The sequence below is a fragment of the Rattus norvegicus genome, chromosome 16, assembly GCF_021556685.1.
Source record: "Rattus norvegicus strain SHRSP/BbbUtx chromosome 16, alternate assembly SHRSP_T2T, whole genome shotgun sequence".
Lineage (NCBI taxonomy): Eukaryota > Metazoa > Chordata > Mammalia > Rodentia > Muridae > Rattus > Rattus norvegicus.
The window spans coordinates 17,959,095-17,979,547 of record NC_141549.1 but is presented as its reverse complement, the minus strand read 5'-3'; the positions used below and the strand labels follow the sequence as shown (position 1 = coordinate 17,979,547).

Genomic DNA, 20,453 nt, shown 5'->3' with positions numbered 1-20,453 from the left:
TCCAATCAGCAGCGGGCAGCCGCTCGTCCGCCTGGTGCCTCCATTTTCGGCGCTCTCCCTGGCGGCTTCGCAATGCGCACGGACCGCGTTGACACCCCGCACTGAGCAGCGCAGGCAGGACAGGAGCGCACTATGGTGAGTGCAGTGCCGAGATGCGGGTGGGAGGGGAGGGCCGAGGAGTCGCGGGTTCTGCGCAGTCGGAAGCTCGGAACTTGCGGAGAGTTTGTAAACCAACTCTGGTGCCCCTTTCCGGAGCCCGCAGCTCAACCGCAATGTGAAAAGGGGATCAGTATGTATGCGTGTTTTCAGGGGTAAAATGGAAAGGATCCTCACTGAGTTAATTTGCTCTTTGGGATGGTTTTGTGTTCTTCTTGATGTTTTCTTTTAAGGATTTATTTATATATAAGTACACTTGTAGCTGTCTTCAGACACTCCTGAAGAGGGCATCAGATCCCGTTACAGATGGTTATGAGCCACCATGTGGTTGCTGGGATTTGAACTCACGACCTTTGGAATAACAATCACTGCTTAACCACTGAGCCATCTCTCCAGCCCTCTTTTTGATGTTTTAAAGTTACACTTATTTGTCCGGGTGGGGCCCATGGGGAAGTAATGAGTCCGGTCTCTCCTTCCGCTTTGTGGAACCGGGAGATTGAACACCAAGTCGTAAGCCTTGGTAGCAAGTGCCTTTTTAGCTGAACCATCGCTTCAGCCCCTTCTTTCTTTTTCCTTCATTACTTTTTCTTTTTCTTTTTTTTTTTCTTTTCTTTTTTTCAGAGCTGGGGACCAAACCCAGGGCCTTGCGCTTGCTAGGCAAGCGCTCTACCAATGAGCTACATCCCCAACCCCTTATTACTTTTTCTAAAGATGCATTTCCTATGTCCATATTCACACCTGGTGGGACCATGTGTCCCTAGGATGAGAGAAAAGGAACATATGTATGAACTTTTGTCCCCAACAGAAAAATCACATCATCTTGGAAGATTTTCCCTTCAGCTACTGTAGGTTTCTCCTTTTCCTGGTGTGCCACAAACAAAAGGGGTTGGGGTGAGAGGCCCACTGTAACCCCCAACTGACCCGTCCAGCAGGTCCAGTTATTCAGGGTCCCGAAGAGGCCCTACCTGAGGGTCAAGGCGGGGGAAAAAAGGAGGAGACCTAGCAAGGTTCTGTTGTCATGGTCTTGTTTATTGAGAGGAATGTACAGCATTTAAAGCTCTGAAGCAGGAATTGAAGCAGGAACTGAAGCTTAGGGCGGGGGAGTACTGGGAAATGCCCAAGGACATAAGGTAAATCATTAAACTGCAAGATATTCTCCTTAGACAATGAGGCTACAGTCTTCCAGGGACATATTCTTTCTTTGAAAAGGTCAAGCCCTTCTCAGGAATCTCCTCAGGAACTTCTGGTGTTTGCTCAGGCTGAAACATCCTGTGATTGTTCCCGGAATCTTCCTGGGAGAGGCTTTTGTCCAACAATCTCATAATCTTACAGCAGCCATCTTAGGGCTGAGCGCCCTGTGACTGTATAGCTCAGAATGGCTCCCTACACCCAACTGACCAGTACTACTTCATAAATTGTGTCTGGGCCCTGTAGCAGCTGTCCTACCTATGGACAGAAACGGAGACCCAGTCCTACAACAGAAGTGACAGCTTGAGAGCAATTGAAGAATAAATAATACAGGGCAGCTTGGCAGAAAAAAACACAACCTTCTCACACCTCAGAAAGGAATACAGGCATAGTTATTGAGTGGCCGTGAGTGGGTCCCCCAAACACCCCTCTGTGTCCCACTGTGGTAATAGTTACATGAGTGGTGGTGGAGGCCTTTAATCCCAAAACTCAGGAGACAGAAGCGGGCAGATTTTGAGGCCAGCCTGGTCTACAGAGTGAGTTCCAGGACAGCCAGGGCTACACAGGGAAACCCCACCTTGAAAATACTTTAAAAAGGGGGTGGGGGACAAAGAGGAAGTGTTTATCAAAGGTGTCAGTGGGGGCCACAGGTTTGCAGCAAATGGGAACTCAATGCTTGTCAACGTCTAGTGTGTTGGGGGCCCTGGGTATGGTCGCACACCACCAGAACACAGGGGATACAGAGCAAAGGCAGAAGCAACTGCATGCAGTTGTAAGTTTTCTTAATCCTTATTTAGATATGAATATGCATTACCTGAATTTCCATTTTGGCCAGATACCATAAGATCGCTATTCCCACAATACCAGGAACAACTGAGACAAGACTAAACAAAGAAATAAGACTAAGCAAAGGCTTCTTCTGAAAATATTCACATAACAAATCACCCCTCTTATTATTATCAAAGTATACTCGTCATTACCAAGAAAGCGGGAGAGCCGCTTCCACAGAAACAGGACACAGCAGATCACAGTTTAAGGCCAAGTGAGAAAAACATTTTCTTCTCAAGGGCAGCATTCCAGCCCCTGCTTGGCATCTGTCACCAGTCCTTACTTGACCCTGCCTGGGAGCTGCTTCTCTGTCTTCCACAGATGCTGATCTCAACCCCGATGCTGTGTATAACATTCTCGGATATTCTGGGTTTGATGGAAGCTCGTGGTTGACTAAGAATTGTGAGATTTTTTTTTAATAATTTCAAGGAGCCAAAAAATTAGCCGTCAGTAATTTAAACTCTCCGTAATCTTCTGAGTGGACCCATGTGGGTGCACAGAACTGAACCTAGGTCCTCTAGAAAAGTAACGTGTGAGCCATCTCTCCAGCCTTACTTAATGTGTGGCCCTGGAGCTCTGTAGAACACACTGGCCTGAGGCCTCAGAGATCCTCCTTCTGACTCCCAGGTGCCAGGAAAGGTGTGGTCACCTCTCTCCATGATCTTCAAGATAAGCAGTCACTGTGGCCTCAGAATCCGTAACTTCAGGTTCCTCTTCTCGTTCTCTTTCTCTATCTCTTTTCCCTCTCTCCTTCCTTCCCTCATTCTTCTCTTCCTCTTGGGAACTTTAATTCTCAGGAGTTACAAGGAAGCTGATAGCTGAACCCTAGAGAATTCCAGGCCTCGTTAGACCCCACCCCAGGTGCCCAGCATGGGAACCTCTACTGTAGCACTTGCCAACAGGCAGTACCTGGGGCTCACACTTTCTCTGCTAGACTGAAAGCTGGTGAGCCCCAGTCACCTCATTCCCTGATCTTAGGGTACCTGTAAAGGAGGGGCTACATGTGGCCCTTAGCCAGAGGGTAGGTTAAGGTCCTCAGAACCTTCAGTAAGAAACATTTTCTTCTTTTTTAAAGAATTTTCAAAAAAATTTTTATTAAATTATTGTATTTACATTCCAAATGTTGCCCCCCTTCCTGGAGTTCTTCACCCCTCCCCCCTCCCCTTTGACCCTGAGTGCCACACACACACACACACACACACACACTCGCTCACTCACCTGGGTGTAATCACTACAAGATTAACATATGCCCATATGCCCAGGAGTGGTATAACTGTGTCTTCAGATAAAACTATTTCAAGTTTTCTGAGGAACCACCAGATTGATTTTCAGAGTGGTTGTAACAGCTTGCAATCCCGACAGCAATGGAAGAGTGTTCCTCTTTCTCCAAATTCCCTCCAACAAGTGCTGTCACCTGAGCTTTTGATCTTAGCCATTCTGACTCGTTTAAGGTGGAATCTCAGGGTCACTTTGATTTACATTTCCCTGATCACTAAGAACGTTGAACACGTGCTTCTTGGCCATTTCAGATTCCTCTGTCGAGAATTCTGTTTAGCTCTGTACCCCATTTTTTTTAACTTGGTTTTTTTGTTTGTTTGTCTGGTTGGTTTTTGTTTTTTTGTTTTTTTGTTTTTTTGGTTTTTTTTTTTTGGTTTTTTTTTTTTTTTTTTTTTTGTGGTCCAACTTCTTGAGTCCTTTATATATTTTGGATATTAGCCCCTCTATCAGATGTAAGATTAGTGCAGATTTTTTTCCCAATCTGTAGGTTGCTGGTTTGTCCTATTGACAGTGTCCTTAGCCTTACAGAAGTTTTTTAGACTCATGAGATCCCATTTGTCAATTGTTGTTCTTGGAGTCTGATTCATTGGTGTTCTGTTCAGGAAGTTTTCTCCTGTGCTAAAGCGTCCAAGGCTATTTTCCACTTTCTTTTCTATTAGATTCACCTTACCTGGCTGGAGTTGAGGTGCTTGATCCACTTGGACTTGGGCTTTTGGGCAAGGTGATAAATACGGATCTATTTGCATTCTTCTACACGCACACCACCAGTTAGACCAGCACCATTTGTTGAAAATGCTTTCTTTTTTCCACTTTTTGGTTTTGGCTTTTCTGTCAAAGGTTAAGTGACCATAGATGTGTGGGTTTATTTCTGGGTCTTCAATTCTATTCCATTGATGTCTGTCTCTGTACCAATACAATGTGGTTTTTAGCACTATTGCTCTGTAGTACAGCTTAAGATCAGGGATGGTGATTACCCCAGAAGATCTTGAATTGTCGAGAATTGTTTTGGGTATCCTGGGTTCTTTTTTGTTTTTCCATATGAAGTAGAGACTTGCTCTTTCCATGTCTGAAGAATTGTATTGGAGTTTGATGGGGATTGCATTGAATCTGTAGATTGCTTTTGGTAAAATGGCCATTTTCACTATGTTAATCCTAACAACCCATTAGCATGGGAGGCCGTTCCATCTTCTGAGGTCTTTGATTTCTTTCTTTAGGGACTTGAAATTCTTGTCCTACGGGCATTACATTTGGCTTGGATAGAATTACAAGATATATTATTTGTGGCTATTGTGAAAGGTGTTGTTTCCCTAATTTCTTTCTCAGCCAGTTTATTATTTGTATAAAGGAAGGCTACTGATTTATTAGAGTTAAATTTATATCCAGCCACTTTGCTGAAGCTGGTTTTCAGTATAGAAATTTTCTGATAGAATTTTGGTGGTCACTTATGTATACTATAATATCATCCACAAATAGTGATACCTTCATTTCTTCTTTTCCAATTTGTATCCCCTTGACCTCCTTTTGTAGTCTGATTGCTCTAGCTAGAACTTCAAGAACTATATTGAATAGTTAAGGAGAGAGTGGGCATTCTTGTCTTGACTCTGATTTTAGTGGGATTGCTTCAAGTTTCTCTCCATTTAGTTTGATGTTGGCTACTGGTTTGTGGTACATTGTTTTTACTGAGTTTAGGTATGGGCCTTGAATTCCCGATCGCTCCAAGACTCTAATATGAAGGGGTGTTATATTTTGTCAAAGACTTTTTCAGCATCTGATGAGATGATCATGTGATTTTTTTTCCTTTGATTTTTTTTATATAGTGGATTACATAGATGGATTTTTTTTTTTATACTGAACTATCCCTGCATCTCTGGGATGAAGCCTAGTTGATCGTGGTGAATAATGTTTTTATGATGTGTTCTTGGGTTCAGTTTGCTAGAATTTTATTGAGTATTTTTGGCATCAATATTCATAAGCGAAATTAGTCTGAAGTTCTCTTTCTTTGCTGGGTCTTTGTGTTGTTTAGATTTCACACCAGCTGTAGCTTCTTAGAATGATTTAGGCAGTGCTCCTTCTGTTTCTGGTTTGTGGAATAGTTTGAGGAGTATTGGTGTTAGCTCTTCTTTGAAGGTCTGGTAGAATTCTGTACTAAAACCATCTGGTCCTGGGCCTTCTTTGGTTGGGAGGTTTTTAATGACTTCCTCTATTTCCTTAGGGATTGTGGGATTGTTTAGATAGTTTGTCTGATCTTGATTTAACCTTGGTGCTGTGGTATCTGTCTAGAAAATCATCCATTTCAAAGAACCAGTTTTGTTGATTCTTTGTATTGTTTTCTTTGTTTCCAATTGGTTAATTTCAGCCCTGAGTTTGGCTATTTCCTGCCTTCTATTCATCTTGAATGTGTTTGCTTCTTTTTTTTCTAGGACTTTCAGGTGTGCTGTTAAGTTGCTAGTATAGGATCTTTCCAATCTCTTTATGCAGGTGCTTAGTGCTATGACTTTTCCTCTTAGCACTGCTTTCATTGTGTCCCATAAGTTTGGGTATGCTGTGCCTTCATTTTCATTAAATTCTAGAAAGTTTTTCATTTCTTTATTTCTTCCCTGACCCAGAGACCATTGAGTAGAAAGTTATTCAGTTTCCATGATTATGTGGACTTTGTTTTTTGTTTTTTTGGGGGGGGATTGTTTTTTGTTTTTTGGGTTTTTTTTGTTTTTGTTGTTGTTTTTTGTTTTTTTTTTGTTTTTTGTTTTTTTGTTTTTTTTTTTGCTATTGAAGTCTAACCTTAATCCGTGGTGATATGATAGAATGCATGGGATTCTATGCATGTTCAATCTTCTTGTATCTGTTGTGTCCAATTATATGGTCAGTTTTGGAAAAGGTCCCATGAAGTGCAGAGAAGAAGGTATATTCTTTTGTTTTGTGGTGAATTGTTCTGTAGATATCTGTTAAATCCATTTGGTTTATAACTTTTAGTTTCACTGTGTCTCTGTTTAGTTTCTGTTTCAAAAACCTGTTCATTGTGGAGAATGGGGTGTTGAAATCACCCACTATGGGGTTGGGGATTTAGCCCAGCGGTAGAGCGCTTGCCTAGCGAGCACAAGGCCCTGGGTTCGGTCCCCAGCTCCCAAAAAAAGAAAAAGAAAAAAGAAGAAGAAGAAATCCCCCACTATTATTGTGTGAGGTTCAATGTGTGTTCTGAGCTTTCATAAAGTTTCTTTTATGAAAGTGGATGCCTTGCATTTGGGGCATAGATGTTCAGAATTGAGACCTCCTTTTGGTGGATTTTCCCTTTGAATATGAAGTGTCCTTCCCTATCTCTGTTGGTTCAAGGACCATTTTATTAGATATTAGAATGGCAACTCCAGCTTGTTTTGGTAACATTTGCTTGGAAAACTTTTTTCTAGCCTTTTACTCTGAGGTAGTGTCTGTCTTTGTGGCTGAAATGTATTTCTTGATGCAGCAAAATGATGACTCCTGTTTGCATATCCAGTCTGTTATCCTGTGTCTCTTTATTGGGGAATTGAGTCCATTAATGTTGAGAGATATTAAAGACCAATGATTGTTAGTTCCTGTTATTTTTGTTGTTGGAGGTGATGGGGTGTGTGTGCGTGTGTGTGTGTGTGTGTATGTGTTAGTGGTCAGGGCTTCTATTTCTGCACAAACATCATAACCAAGAAGCAAGCTGGGGAGGAAAGGGTTTATTCAGCTTACATTTCCACATTGTTGTTCATCACCAAAGGAAGTCAGGGCTGGAACTCAAGCAGGTCAGGAAGCAGGAGCTGATGCAGAGGCCATGAAGGGATGTTACTTGCTGGCTTGCTTCCCCTGGCTTGCCATTTTGCTCTCTTATAGAACCCAAGACTACCAGCCCAGGGACTGCACCACCTACAATGGGCTGGGTCCTCCCACCTTGATCACTAATTGAGAAAATGCCTTACAGCTGGGTCTCATGGAGACATTTCCTCAACTGAAGCTTCTTTCTCTGTGATAACTCCAGCTTGTGTCAGGTTGACACACAAAACTAGCCAGTACAGTGCGTGTGTGTGTGTTTCTCTTCCTTTTCATTTGTTGTGAGATGATAAATTTCTTGTGTTTTCCAGGGTGTAATTACCCTCCTTATGTTGGAGTTTTCCTTCTAATATCCTCTCTATGGCTGGATTAGTAGAAAGATATTGTTTAAATTTGGTTTTGTCATGGAATATCTTAGTTTCTCCATCTATGGTGATTGAGAGTTTTGCTGGGCTGGCATATGTCATCTCTTAGGGTCTGCATAACATCTGTCCCAGATGTTCTGGCTTTTAGCATCTCTCTTTAGAAGTCTGATGTAATTCTGATAGGTCTGCCTTTATATGGTATTTGTCCCTTTTCCCTTACAGATTTTAATATTCTTTCTTTGTTCTTACGTTTAGTGGTTTTATTATTATATGGCAGGAAGATTTTCTTTTCTGGTCCAATCTGTTTGATGTTCTGTAGGCTTCTTGTATGTTCACAGGCATCTCTTTAGGTTAGGGAAATTTTCTTTTAGGATTTTATTAAAGATGTTTTCTGACCCTTTGAGCTGGGAATCTTCACCCTCTTCTGTTCCTACTATTCTTAGGTTTGATCTTTTCATCATGTCCTGAATTTCCTGGATATTTTGGGTTACACGCCTTTTGGACTTTGTATTTTCTTTAACAATTGTGTCAGTGTATTCTATGCCTGAGATTCTCTCTTCCCTTGTATTCTGTTGTGCAGCTTACATCTGTGACTCCTGATCTAGAAGATTTTTCATCTCCAGGGTTGCCTCCATTTGTGATTTCCTTATTGTTTCTATTTCCGGTTTTGTTTTTGTTTTTTGTTTTGTTTTAGGTAGTGGACAGTTTTGTTCAATTCCTTCACCTGTTTGATTATATTTTCCTGTATTTCTTTAAGAGATTTATTTATTTCCTCTTTAAGGGCTTCTTCTGTTTGCCTGTGTTTTCCTGTATTTCTTTAAGAGAGTTATTCATATCTTCCTTAAAGGCGTCCAGCATCTTCATGAGATGAAGTTTTAGATAAGAATCATGCTCTTCAAGTGTGTTAGGACATCCAGGGCTTGCTGTGGTAGGAGAACTGGGTTCTGATGGTGCCAAATTACACTCTCATCTCTTGCACTTGCCTTTTGCCCTCTGGTTATCTCCGGTGTTAATTGGCCTGGGTGTTTTGAACTGGAGAAGGCCTCCTGAGAGGTAGGCAGTGCTGTCTTTGGTTAGGGCAGGCTTCCTGCCTCCCTGTGTCCTTGTGTTCTGGTTTTGGCAGACCTCCCGGGAGACAGGTAGCCTGTAGAGACCAGGAGAAGCGGTGGCAGGCTCACCTATATACCACAGGTTCTGATGAGGTACACACTGGAATTCAAGAAACATTTTCTTGTTCAGTCTTTAGGATCCAGTTTTTTGTAGGTCTAAAACTCCTGTTCCCATAATTAAGCAGCAAACGTGCTCCTAGCTTCTGAGGCATCGCATCCACTTCATAATTATTGTCGCCCTCCTCGCATCCCCTCCCTCTTCTCCCCAGGAAATCCCCTCCCACTTCCACGCTGTCATTATAACTGTGTGTATGCGTGTGAGTTTGTATGTCTGTGTGTGCACATGTGTGCAGGTGATGTGTGCAGGTGCCTGCGGACACCACAAGTGTCAGATTCCCCTGGATCTGGCATTAGAGACAGTTTTGAGTACTCCATGTGAGAACTGGCATCTGTAAGAGCTGTCAAGGCTCTTAGCTGATGAGCCAGCTCTCCTCTCCAGCCCCTCCTTGTCTTCCTTTGTATGCGAGTGCCAGGCATGGTAGCTTAGGCCTAATGATCCCAGCACTTTGGGAAGTAAAGGCAGATAGATCAAAAGTTCAAGGCCAGACTCAACATTAGCTTCATTAGGTCCCAACTTTAAAATACACATTGATACACGGTGGCTCACAACTGGCTAACGTTTTTCTGGCCTCTGCAGGTACCAAGCATGTACAGGACACATAGACATATGTGCGGGCAAAACACCCATACACTTAAACTCTGTGAAAGTAAAAGGGACGAGCATATCGGAGAAAGCTAAATCATTCCTAGTGAGCCCGGAATGGTGTGTACCCCTGAGTCCCCAGCCTTTGGGAGGCAGAGGCCAGCAGATGAAGTTCAAGGCACCCTGGGTTATATGAGACCTTTGACCCCAAAGTACAGGGGAAAGGCGTGGCCTGTGAGTGGGATCTCACTACTAGGAAATAGAAGGGAGAGCGTCAGGAGTCCAAGGCCACCTTTGGCCGCTTAGGGATTATGAGACCAGCCTGATGGTCTCATATGGTCTTACATGAAAATGGTCTCAATAACTATAAAGTACATAAATAAACAAGCTGGGCAGTAGTGGCCGGAGCCTTTAATCCAGGGACTGGGAGGGGAGAGGGTAGCAGGGGCAGAGGCAGGTGAATCTCCAAGTTTGAGGACAGCCAGGGCTACACGGAGAAACCCTGTCTCAGAACAACAATAAGTAAGAAAACAGTGTGAAGTTCTGGGAAGGAGCTTAGGAAGGAAAACCCGCACTGAAGGAAGTCAACACACACGCACACACCCACACACACACACACCCGCACACACACACACACACACACACTTAGGAAGGAAAACCCGCACTGAAGGAAGTCAACACACACACCCGCACACACACACACACACACACACACACACACACACACACACACACACTTAGGAAGGAAAACCCGCACTGAAGGAAGTCAACACACACACACACACACACACACACACACACACACACCCGCACACGCTTCTGTGCATGCCCGCTAACACCAATAGGCCAGAAGAGGGCAATGGGTCCCCTGGAGTTGGAGTTATTGATGGTGGTTGTTCAGGAATCGGCACGAAAACCATACGCAACACTGATCTCACTTAAGCAAGAATAGTTTATTGAACACACACCCTGAACAATCAGGACCACAGAAAGGGACACCAGAGCCTCATTGTGGTATCAAGTCTGTTCTTAGGGAAGGCTTTTTATAGGAAAAACCAAGCTCAAAGGTTCAGAAGGCAGGGGTGGAGGCAGTGCGACATTTGGCTAACCAGACACAGTGTCGTCAGCTGACCTGTGAGCTGATTGGTCCTCGGTGAGGGGGTGGGCAGGTGGACAACCATAGAGTTACGGCCTTCTAGAACTTTCCAGTGTACACTATGGATAATGACTTCTGGGAAGTGCAGTCTAAGAACCTGAATTTAGTTTCTCTTATGAGCAGAATGGAGGCTGAATACAAAATGGACAAAGTTGTGTTAAAGAGCAGGCCTAGGCGGTTGTGAGCCGACATGTAGCTGCGAACCTGGGCAAGAGCAGCAAGGGCTTCTATCCGCCAAGCCATCTCTCCAGCCCCCTGAAAAGTTTTAATGGCAGGATTATGCTCAGTGCCCACGGAGTCTCTAAGAGGGTGGTGGAGTCCTTAGAGTTAAAATTGCAGGCAGTTGTGAAGCACCTGGTGTGAGTGCGGGGAGCTGATGTGGGTCCTCTACAAGAGTGCGCTTAGCTGCTGAGCCATCTCTCTGGCCCTTTTCTTCTTATGTGTATGAATGCTCGCTTGCATGTGTGTGAGCATCATGTACATGCCTGGTGTCTCCCAAGGCCGGAATAGCACATCAGATCCCCTGGAATAGGACTTACAGATAGTTCTGAACTGCCGTGTAGGTGCCAGAGACCAAACCTAGGCCCTTTGCAAGAGCGGCCTGAATGCTTACTGCTGAGCGTCTCTCCAGCCTCTGTGTGTGTGTGTGTGTGTGTGTGTGTGTGTGTGTGTGTGTGTGTGTGTGTCCCTCTCCTCCCTCCTTCCTCCCCCTCCCCCTTCTTTCCTTTCCTCTCTAGATTTATCTCTGTTTTATGTGTTTGGTCTGTATGCATACATGTACACTAGGTGCGTGCCTGATTCCCACAGAGGTCAGAAGATCCCCTGGAGCTGGAGTCGCAGGTGGTTGTGAGCCACCACATGGGTCCTGGGAACCAAACCCAGGTTACCTAAAGAGCAAGTGTTCTTAACTGCAGAGCTATCTCTTCACCCACACACACCCTAAATTTGTTGTCTATGGGGGTGGGGGGAGGATGGCAGTGGTGGGGGAGCGGTAGGAACAGTGTCAGCTTTACCTACTGAGCCATCTTACCAGCCTCAGATTCAACTGTAATAGCACCAGTCCCCGGGCCTACTCTCATGACTCTTTCAGTGGGATTCAAGGTACCACTGGGGCCAGACAAGAAATGCATCTAACCTTCAGAATGTGGGCTCCCCTGTGAACTGGTAGTGACACCGGCTGCTTTCCTGGGTGCATTTCCTCTGTAGAAATTCTGTTTTAGTCAAGCAGGGGAGAATTTATTATCCTTGTTAGGCCTTACAGAACATGCCTGTAATCACAGCATTCAGAAGGGTGAGATGGGGGATTTAAGCCAGCCTGGGCTACATAGTAACTTCTAGAACTGCTTGGATTACACAATGAAACCTTCCCTCTAAAATTAAGACAATTCTATGTCATGGTATGAGGTAAGATTTTGGCTTTCGTGGTTGGCTCTTTGGAGGGAAGAATAGTAAGGACTGGAGCCGACAGGGGCCTCTTACAGCTTGGGCTGGCCTCCTGCCTTCATTCATCCTGTTAACATCACCTCTACCAATCTCAAGTTTAGTATATTGTTTCTTCCTGAGGAGTGGCTAATTACAGTCAAGTTATTAAACACATGGGCCTGGAAGTGTTCATAATACTCCTCTGTGCTCCCTTCAGTTTCCATGACCTCATGTTCACGGGTCATCTTTCATCATGGATACTGGTTATTTCTAGATGGTCTTATTTGTGTGTGTGCATCTGTGTGTGTGCGTGCGTGTGTGTGTGTGTGTGTGTGTGTGTGTGTGTGTGTGTGTACATATGCCATGGAATGCATAAGGAGGTCAGAGAACACTTAGAAATGTTCTTATTTTCCACTGTGGGTCCCAGGGATTGAACTCGGGTCATCAGGCTTGGCTGCAAGCTCCTTTACTTGCCGAGCCTTTTCATCTACCTTCTCTCCTGTTTTAGTCTCACTAGTTGAATTTTATTAAATTCATCCATCTTTTCTTTTTTTTTTTTTTAAGATTTATTCGTTTATTTTCTATAAGTACACTGTAGTTGTCTTCAGACACACCAGAAGAGGGCATCAGATCTCTTTACAGATGGTTGTGAGCCACCATGTGGTTGCTGGGAATTGAACTCAGGACCTCTGGAAGAGTAGTCAGAGCTCTTAACCACTGAGCCATCTCTCCAGCACTCATTCATCTTTTCAAAGAAAAGGACTTTCCTTTTGTTGTTTTCTTGAATTTTATTACTCCTGTTCTCCTGGTTTTGCATCTGCCTGGTCTCTCTATAGTTTGTAGAGTCTGAGAGTCTTTTTAAAAGATTCGTTTTATTTTAACTTAGAGCGTGTATGTGTGTGTGTGTGTGTGTGTGTGTGTGTGTGTGTGTGTGTGTGTGTGTGTGTGTATGTGTGTGTTTTATACATAAGTGCATTGCATTGCCTAGCCTAGGAAGGCCAGAAAGGGGTGCTGGGTACCTTGGAGGTGGAATTCTAAGGGGTTGTAGCCCACCCAGTCTAAACACTACAAATTGGCTTGCATCCACTATAAAAACAGCAAGTTCTCCCAGGAGCAGAGCACCCCTGCCCACTGTTACCCACCCACACCTGTGCTGTCGAGCCTGTTTAGAAACATACCTGTACGGGTTTGTTGCAATTTCATGGACAGCTAACTGCCTTAACATTGTTTCATCTCTTGTAGTTTTCCTCAAGCTTCTGCATACTTAGTCAGCAGAGGTAGTCCATCCTCTTTTCAGTTAGTGCTAGGAGTACATAAATCTCATACATCTCCTTACTACTTTAAAAGTCACAGCTGCAGGATCATGAAGGAGCTGGTCACCTTTGAAATCACTGGGTCTCTGTGTGACATGTGTGTACAGGTGCCCTTAGAGGGCAGAAGAGGGCATTGGCCCCCCTGGAATGGAGTTGTGGGTGGCTATAAACTACCTGAACTGGATCCTGGAGACTGAACTTGGGTGCTCTGCAAGAGCAGAAAGTGTTCTTTCTCAAGAGCCACCTTGTTTTGTAGTTGTGTTTTAAAGTATTTATCTAATTTTGAGATCAAGTGGTAGGCCCAGAGATGGAGGCTATTTGTATGGCATTGAACTGACACTTGAATATACTTTTAAGTTAAAGCATACTTGGGAATATGTATATACTGTAGAATAATTAACCTGTATTAATTCACATGTATAATTTTCCAGCAATACTTAAAATTTAATTCATATTGGTTGTGTAGCATCTCATATGTTGTTATTTATTGATATGTGCATTCTTAACACGGAGGAGTTATGCCATGCTGTTTGTGTGGAGGTCAGAGAACAATTTACGGAGTTGTTTCTCTCCTTCTACCACGGGGCTTCCAGGGATTGAGCTTAGGTCACCAGGCTTGGCAGCAATTACCTGTCCCCACTGAGCCATCTCAGACGCCATCAGAGGTTGAACCCTGTGAACGGGGCAGTCTCGGGAATTTGTATTAAGTCCTTCAGCACCCTACACAATTGTATTAGGTCGCATGCTGCAGCCCCCGTGTAGATGTTAAGACCCAGGTGGATATCCAGGCAGACGAAGGTGCTGTTGCCCAGCCTTAGCATCTCAGTTTGATCCCTGAGCCACATGGTAGAAGGATGGAACTGCTTCCTGTCAATTGCACTCTTGTAGTCACTTGTGCTTACTTACAGGGCCAACGTCACATGGTATGGTCTTGAGGAATTAAGCCAGGCTGGTTGGAGAGGTCACAGGAATATTGAGGCTGTGACAACTTTATTGAGAGCCCTCAGACTTTTTATACCTCGACTTCCTAGGGAACATACAGAGAAACATAAACTGGCCTGAATGTTTCACTGCCTGGGGGAGTATCTCTCTCTCTCTCTCTCTCTCTCTCTCTCTCTCTCTCTCTCTCTCTCTCTCTCTCTCTGTAACTGGAAGGCAAAAACTTATGACACATGCCTTTTAATGCAAATAGATCAGGCCAACTCCATGGGTCCCTGTATCCTCTGACCTCCACTTTTGGGTCACCAGCACGCACTGCACACATCATTGCCTTCTGTGTACCTGTCCTACTCAGCTTTGACTGGCAACTTGATACAGCCTGTAGTCATCTGAGAGGGAGTCTCAATTGAGAGATTGCCGAGATCAGACTGGCATGTGGTCATGTCTGTGAGCAATTGTCTTGGTTGGTAATTGATATAGGAAGCCCCAACCCACTGTGGGCAATAACATTCCCTAGAGAAACAATCCTGAGCTATATGAAAAAGCTAGCTGAGATGAACCTTCAAGTGAGCCAGCACTGTTCCTCCGTGGTTTCTGCTCCAAATCCCTGCTTCAGTCCGTGTGCAGGTTTCCCTGGAAGTGTAAGCCAAATAAACTGTCTTAGTTACTTTTCTGTTGCCGTGAAGAGATACCGTGACCAAGACAACTTAATTGGGAACATGTTTATGGTTTCAGAGAGTAGTCTATGGCCATGGTTTTGGGGAGCATGGTGGCAGGCAGGCAGGCAAACATGGTACTGGAGAAGTAGCTGAGAGCTTACATTTATCCACAGCATGAAACAGAGCACACTGGGGCTGGCATAGACTTTCCAAGTGATGGCCATGGACAACTCCTCTGAAACTGTAAGCACGTCCCCAGGTGAATGCTTTCCTAGTCACACACCTACATCTTCATTCAAACCACTGTATATTCTTTCCTCACCTAAGTTGCTTTTGGTCACAGTTGTTATCACAGCAACAGAAATCAAACTAGAACACTGCTTGTTGCTAAAACCACAGTTGCACTGTGGGAGAAAGTGCAGAGAGTGTCTGAGCACCAGGCCCTGGAACTGATGAAAGTCGTCATTTTCTTCTCCGTGGATGTCAGTGGAGAAGGTACACCTCTTGATGCCAGTCCCCTTGTCTGTAGTAATGTATGGGATGTTTCAGGCCTTGGTGACCTTTGAGGACGTGGCTGTGCGCTTCACCCAAGAAGAGTGGGCTTTGCTGGATCCTTCCCAGAAGATTCTCTACAGAGATGTGATGCGGGAAACCTATAGGAATCTGACTTCTGTAGGTGAGCCTGATGCCTGGCTTCACTCACTGTTGCCAAGTGCTGATTTGGAATGAAGATGGGTGCACCATGGTCAGTCAGAGTTGACCTCTAAACATCTAACGATTGCACCGAACATCTAATGATCTTGTTACATTTTTTTATTTGCTAATTGATGTTTTTAATTGTTCTGTATCTGTATTTTAGGTATAAACTGGGAATGCTGGGATTTGGAAGCTTGTTTCAGAAGTCTAGGGAGAAATCTGAGGTAATGAATACCCACAAAGAAGTAGCCATGTCCCCCAAGATGTCAGGAAATTGGGTATCAAAAATATTAAAAACAGCACAAATTCAGACTATTTATTCTGTTTTTTACTCTCTCTAAGCTCTGAAAATGAATGTTTATATGCGCTGTGGATGTTTGAGGTCTGCAGAATACTTTATGTAGGAACAATATTAAGACATTCCAGCTGGGGCCAGCCATACAAACCTGGCAACCTAATTTTGATCCCTGAATCCTTTAAGTGTAAAACAAGGATTTTTTTAAAAGATAAATCAGATAAATACTGCTCAGTACTAGCCATGGTAGCTAGAGAGAGCTCATTGGTACTTACTGCTTTTAAAGAGTACCCAAATTTGGTCCCTAGCACCCATACCAGGCAGCTCACAATTGCCTCCAGTTTCAGGGCTCACAGCGCCCTCTTATGGCCTTCGTTGCATGTGCACTCACATGCACAGACACACATACACTGATTTAATTACTATAAGAGAGACATTCTATTCCAAAATATCACCAAAATGGTCTCTAGCTTAGTCTCTGTTTTGTCTGAAACCTCTTGAGCTGGGCCTCCATAGTCCACTTTCAGCTGTCTTCTAACCTCCTACTGGGATGGCCATAAGCCCTACTTACAGCATTCAACCACTTTCCTAATCCAGAGTCCCAAAAAAGCAACACAAGCTTGTCACAGCAGCGCCCGGTCCCTGGTACCAGCTGCTGCCTTAGTTACATTTTATGGCTGTGAAGACAAACATGATCAAAGCAACTGATTAAAAACAATCTACCTGGGGGCTTACTTCAGTTTTACAGGGTCGGCCAGACGGGCATGGCACAGAGCTGAAAGTTTCCGTCTGACCCACAGGTACATGATAGAGAGCGAAAGACTGGGTCTGGCACAGGCTTTGAAACTTCAAAGCCCCCACCACACATACCTCCAACATACCATACCTCCAACAAAGCCATACCTAATCCTTCCTAAACAGTGTACCAGTCAGCGACCAGTCATTCAAATATGTGAGCCTGTGGAGCCCATTCTCACTCCAACTACCACATGTGCATCATTAAAAAACAAACCAAATCTTAAAACGTAATAATCGTAGTGCGGTCTAGCCATCTTTCAGACCCTTAAATCCGCTTATCTTAAAACTTCTCCTCAGCTGCATGCCCTACGTGGCTCGGCCCAGGAACCCTGGCTGGGCTGCTGGGAAGTGAGAGAAGGATAAATGTAAAGGAAAGCTGGAGGTGGGTGGCCGAGTGCACTCTGACGGAGGGACACGATCTATGCAACAACCGGACCCAGAGCCCTTCTGTTATGTACACCACAGAGCTAATCTCTGGAGGTAACAGTCCAGGCTCAAGCTGCTAGTCTTTACACACACAGGTCAGCCATCTGTAAACACTTGGACTCACTCGTACAGACAGTCAACATTCGTATTCAGACAGCAAGGCTTTGCCCATGTCAGCACATACATTCAGTCAGGATGTTATCCCCTCCTTACATACTCACTCCGGACTTCCCCATCTGCCCACCCTTCAGAGCATAAAAGCCTACATTGCTTTGTGAATGGTATCAATGTAGATCTAATATCTACTCAAAAATACAAAATCATTAGTAAGCAAACTCTTAAGGTTGTATTTCTCAACTTTTACAGAGTCCAAGTGGTAAAGAGAAAGTGTGAACTTACAAACAGTGGCCCGTGTGCAGAAACAGTTGTCCAGTCAAAGCTTCCTGAATGTCACACCGCCATTCAGTCATCCCTGAAGAGGCCCACTACATCCAACTCTAAGTACAGACCATGTGACTATCAGAAATACGTAAAGAAATACTATGAATGTAAAATGTGTGGTAAAGTCTTTATGTGCCTTGGCTCCCTTAAGAAACATAAAAAGACCCATAGCGGAGAGAAGCCGTATAAATGTAAATACTGCGAGAAGGCCTTCAGTTACCGCTACTGTGTTGACAGGCACATGCTCACTCACAACGCAGACAGGTATAAGTGCAGGGTATGCAGAAAGACATTCTCTAACGCCATTGCCCTTAGGGAACATAAAGCGATTCACTCCGGAGAGATACCTGAATGTAAGGAATGTGGAAGAATGTTCTGGACTTCCAGTTCCCTAGACTTGCATAAAAGGCTTCATACTACAGAAAAACTGTATGAATGTAAACACTGCGGGAAAGCCTTCACTGGTTACTGTTCTTTTCAACTGCATAAGAGGACTCACACTGGGGAGAAACCTTATGAATGCAAGCAGTGTGGGAAAACCTTCAGACACTCCAGCCATGTTCAAGCACATAAGCGAATTCACACTGGAGAGAAGCCTTATGAATGTATGCAGTGTGGGAAGACATTCACTTCTGGCCACTGTGCAAGAAGACATCTAGGGACGCACAGTGGAGCCTGGCCTTACAAATGTGAGGTATGCGGGAAAGCTTACCCCTATGTCTATTCCCTTCGAAACCACAAGAAGTGCCACAATGAAGAAAAGCTTTACGAATGTAAACAATGTGGGAAAGCCTTTAAATGTATTTCTTCCTTACGCAACCATGAGACCACTCACACTGGAGAGAAGCCATATGAATGTAAGGAGTGTGGGAAGGCCTTCAGTTGTCCCAGTTACATTCAGAATCACATGAGAACACACAAAAGGCAGGCCTATGAGTGTAAGGAGTGTGGCAAGGTGTTCTCATACTCCAAAAGTCTTCGGAGGCACATGGCTATACACAGTTAATTGGAGGAGGATCGTTTAAATACTTACGTCAAAGAGCTCTGCACATTCCAGCTCCTCGTTAAAAAAAGAAAAAAAAAATGGCAGTGGAAAGCGAGCCTCTGAATGCAGTGTGTGTGCCAAAGGCCCAGTGTTTGCCACGGTTTGTGTGACAAACTCCACGGTTTGTGTGACAAGGCCTCTGAGTTGAAAGAACACCAGAAAGAGGTTCATCTCTCAGGATGTACTGACGAGGACTTCCACAGAGAGAACTTGGGAAAGCTTTCTGGCCATTCTTGCTAGCACACATGGGAAGACATGGTGAAGAGAAAGAGATCTGTGTCTGTTAGCCTCTCCCACCCTACCTTGTAACAAAATCTTAAGTCAGGTGCCGTGTTACGTCCATGACCCACCACAGACACGAAATCCGTAAATGGAGACAATTGTTGGATTCTTGCCAAGTTAACAAATGTTTTCAAACCCACGAAGTGAGTTCCTAAAGAAGTATAAAACCTGCTGATCCAATGCTGCCTAGAAGCCACGATGGGACAGTGGCGACAGTGGCCTGTGGTTTCTCTCAGTAGCTCACTGCTAAATGTGTCAGTGTACTGTGGACTTCTGATTCTTAGTCATAATTTGGTTGGTATTTGGAGTTTCAAATGTGCATACTGTCTTGATTATGTCTACCCAAAGTTACCCCAGACACTCCTCAACATGTCCCCCTCCCACCTTCATGTCCACTCCCCACCCGCTCCCGTTTTCTTTTTCATAACCCATTATCTTATGCACCTAGCCAAAGCTTCAGTGTGTTGAACAATGAAACAGCTGCACCCTGTCCTCCGCTCCTACATCTTTCAACCCCTTCTGTGGGTTTTAAGCAATCGTTTCTGGGTGGTTTTAATATCTATTTATTGGGGGCGGAATGAGTCATGCTGAAACACCCGTGTTCATCTGAACCTACCTGGTTCTAGTTTCGCTCTCCAATGTAAGTGGGACCATAGTTGTCTGCCAAACTTCCCAGGCTGTATGTGTATTCAATGAGAGTGGTTTTTCCTTGTCCACAAAATTTCATTTGTTGCATTTTAACAAAGTTAGATCCTACAAGTAAGTTGAAATGTATTTGAAGGGCTGGCAAGGTGGCTCAGTGGATTAAGGTGCTTTCTGCCTACCCTGATGACTTGAGTTCAAGTCCTAGAAAACGTAAAATAAACCAACTCCTGTAAGCTGCCTTCTGACCTCCACACATACCACAAGTACAAAATAAAAATACAGTTCAAATATACATTTTAATCATAATTTTAAGTACTTTTGTGGTTAATGGACCAATAAAAACTGACTTTGAAAATTGTCCAGTTTGTAGAGACTATTGTATGGAAACATCACCTGTCCAAAAAAAATAAATAAATAAAATAAAATAAAAGCTCTTGGCCTCTTAGCTTAGGCAAATAACAGGTGGGGTTCAGGGAGAGTGGATTCTGGGATAGAGTCAGGCACAGGGGAAAATAATGATGGAGACTGTCACATGAACTGAGGAGCGAGAACTAGCCGTGTGGCAGGACTTAGGATACAATAAACAGGTTAACTAAGCTCTAAGCTAGTCGGGGAAGAAGTCCAAGCTTATAACCTAGGTAATCACTCATCAAAGTCATTATTTTGGGAACTTGGGCATGGGTGGGAAAGCCTGCAGTTGCACCAGGTTTTTTAACTAGCTACTTATGGCTATACTTTATCACTTTAATATATTTCACGGGCTGGAGAGATGGCCCAGTAGTTAAGAGCATTGACTGCTCTTCTAGAGGTCCTGAGTTCAATTCCCAGCAACCACATGGTGGCTCACAACCATCTGTAGTGGGATCTGATGCCCTCTTCTGGTGTGTCTGAAGACAGCTACAGTGTAATAAATCTTTTTTTTT

At 44.1% G+C, this 20,453-nt stretch overlaps 1 protein-coding gene across 1 annotated transcript; it reads left to right on the top strand.

Moving 5' to 3' along the window:
• The first annotated feature begins 43 nt into the window (after positions 1–43).
• Zfp617 (zinc finger protein 617) lies at positions 44–19,888 on the top strand. The gene is given in 4 exon segments (NM_001408734.1): positions 44–135; positions 15,452–15,578; positions 15,762–15,822; positions 17,484–19,888. Coding segments are annotated over 4 exon segments (1,272 nt in total). The 5' UTR covers positions 44–132; the 3' UTR covers positions 18,565–19,888.
• The last annotated feature ends 565 nt before the right edge of the window (positions 19,889–20,453 follow it).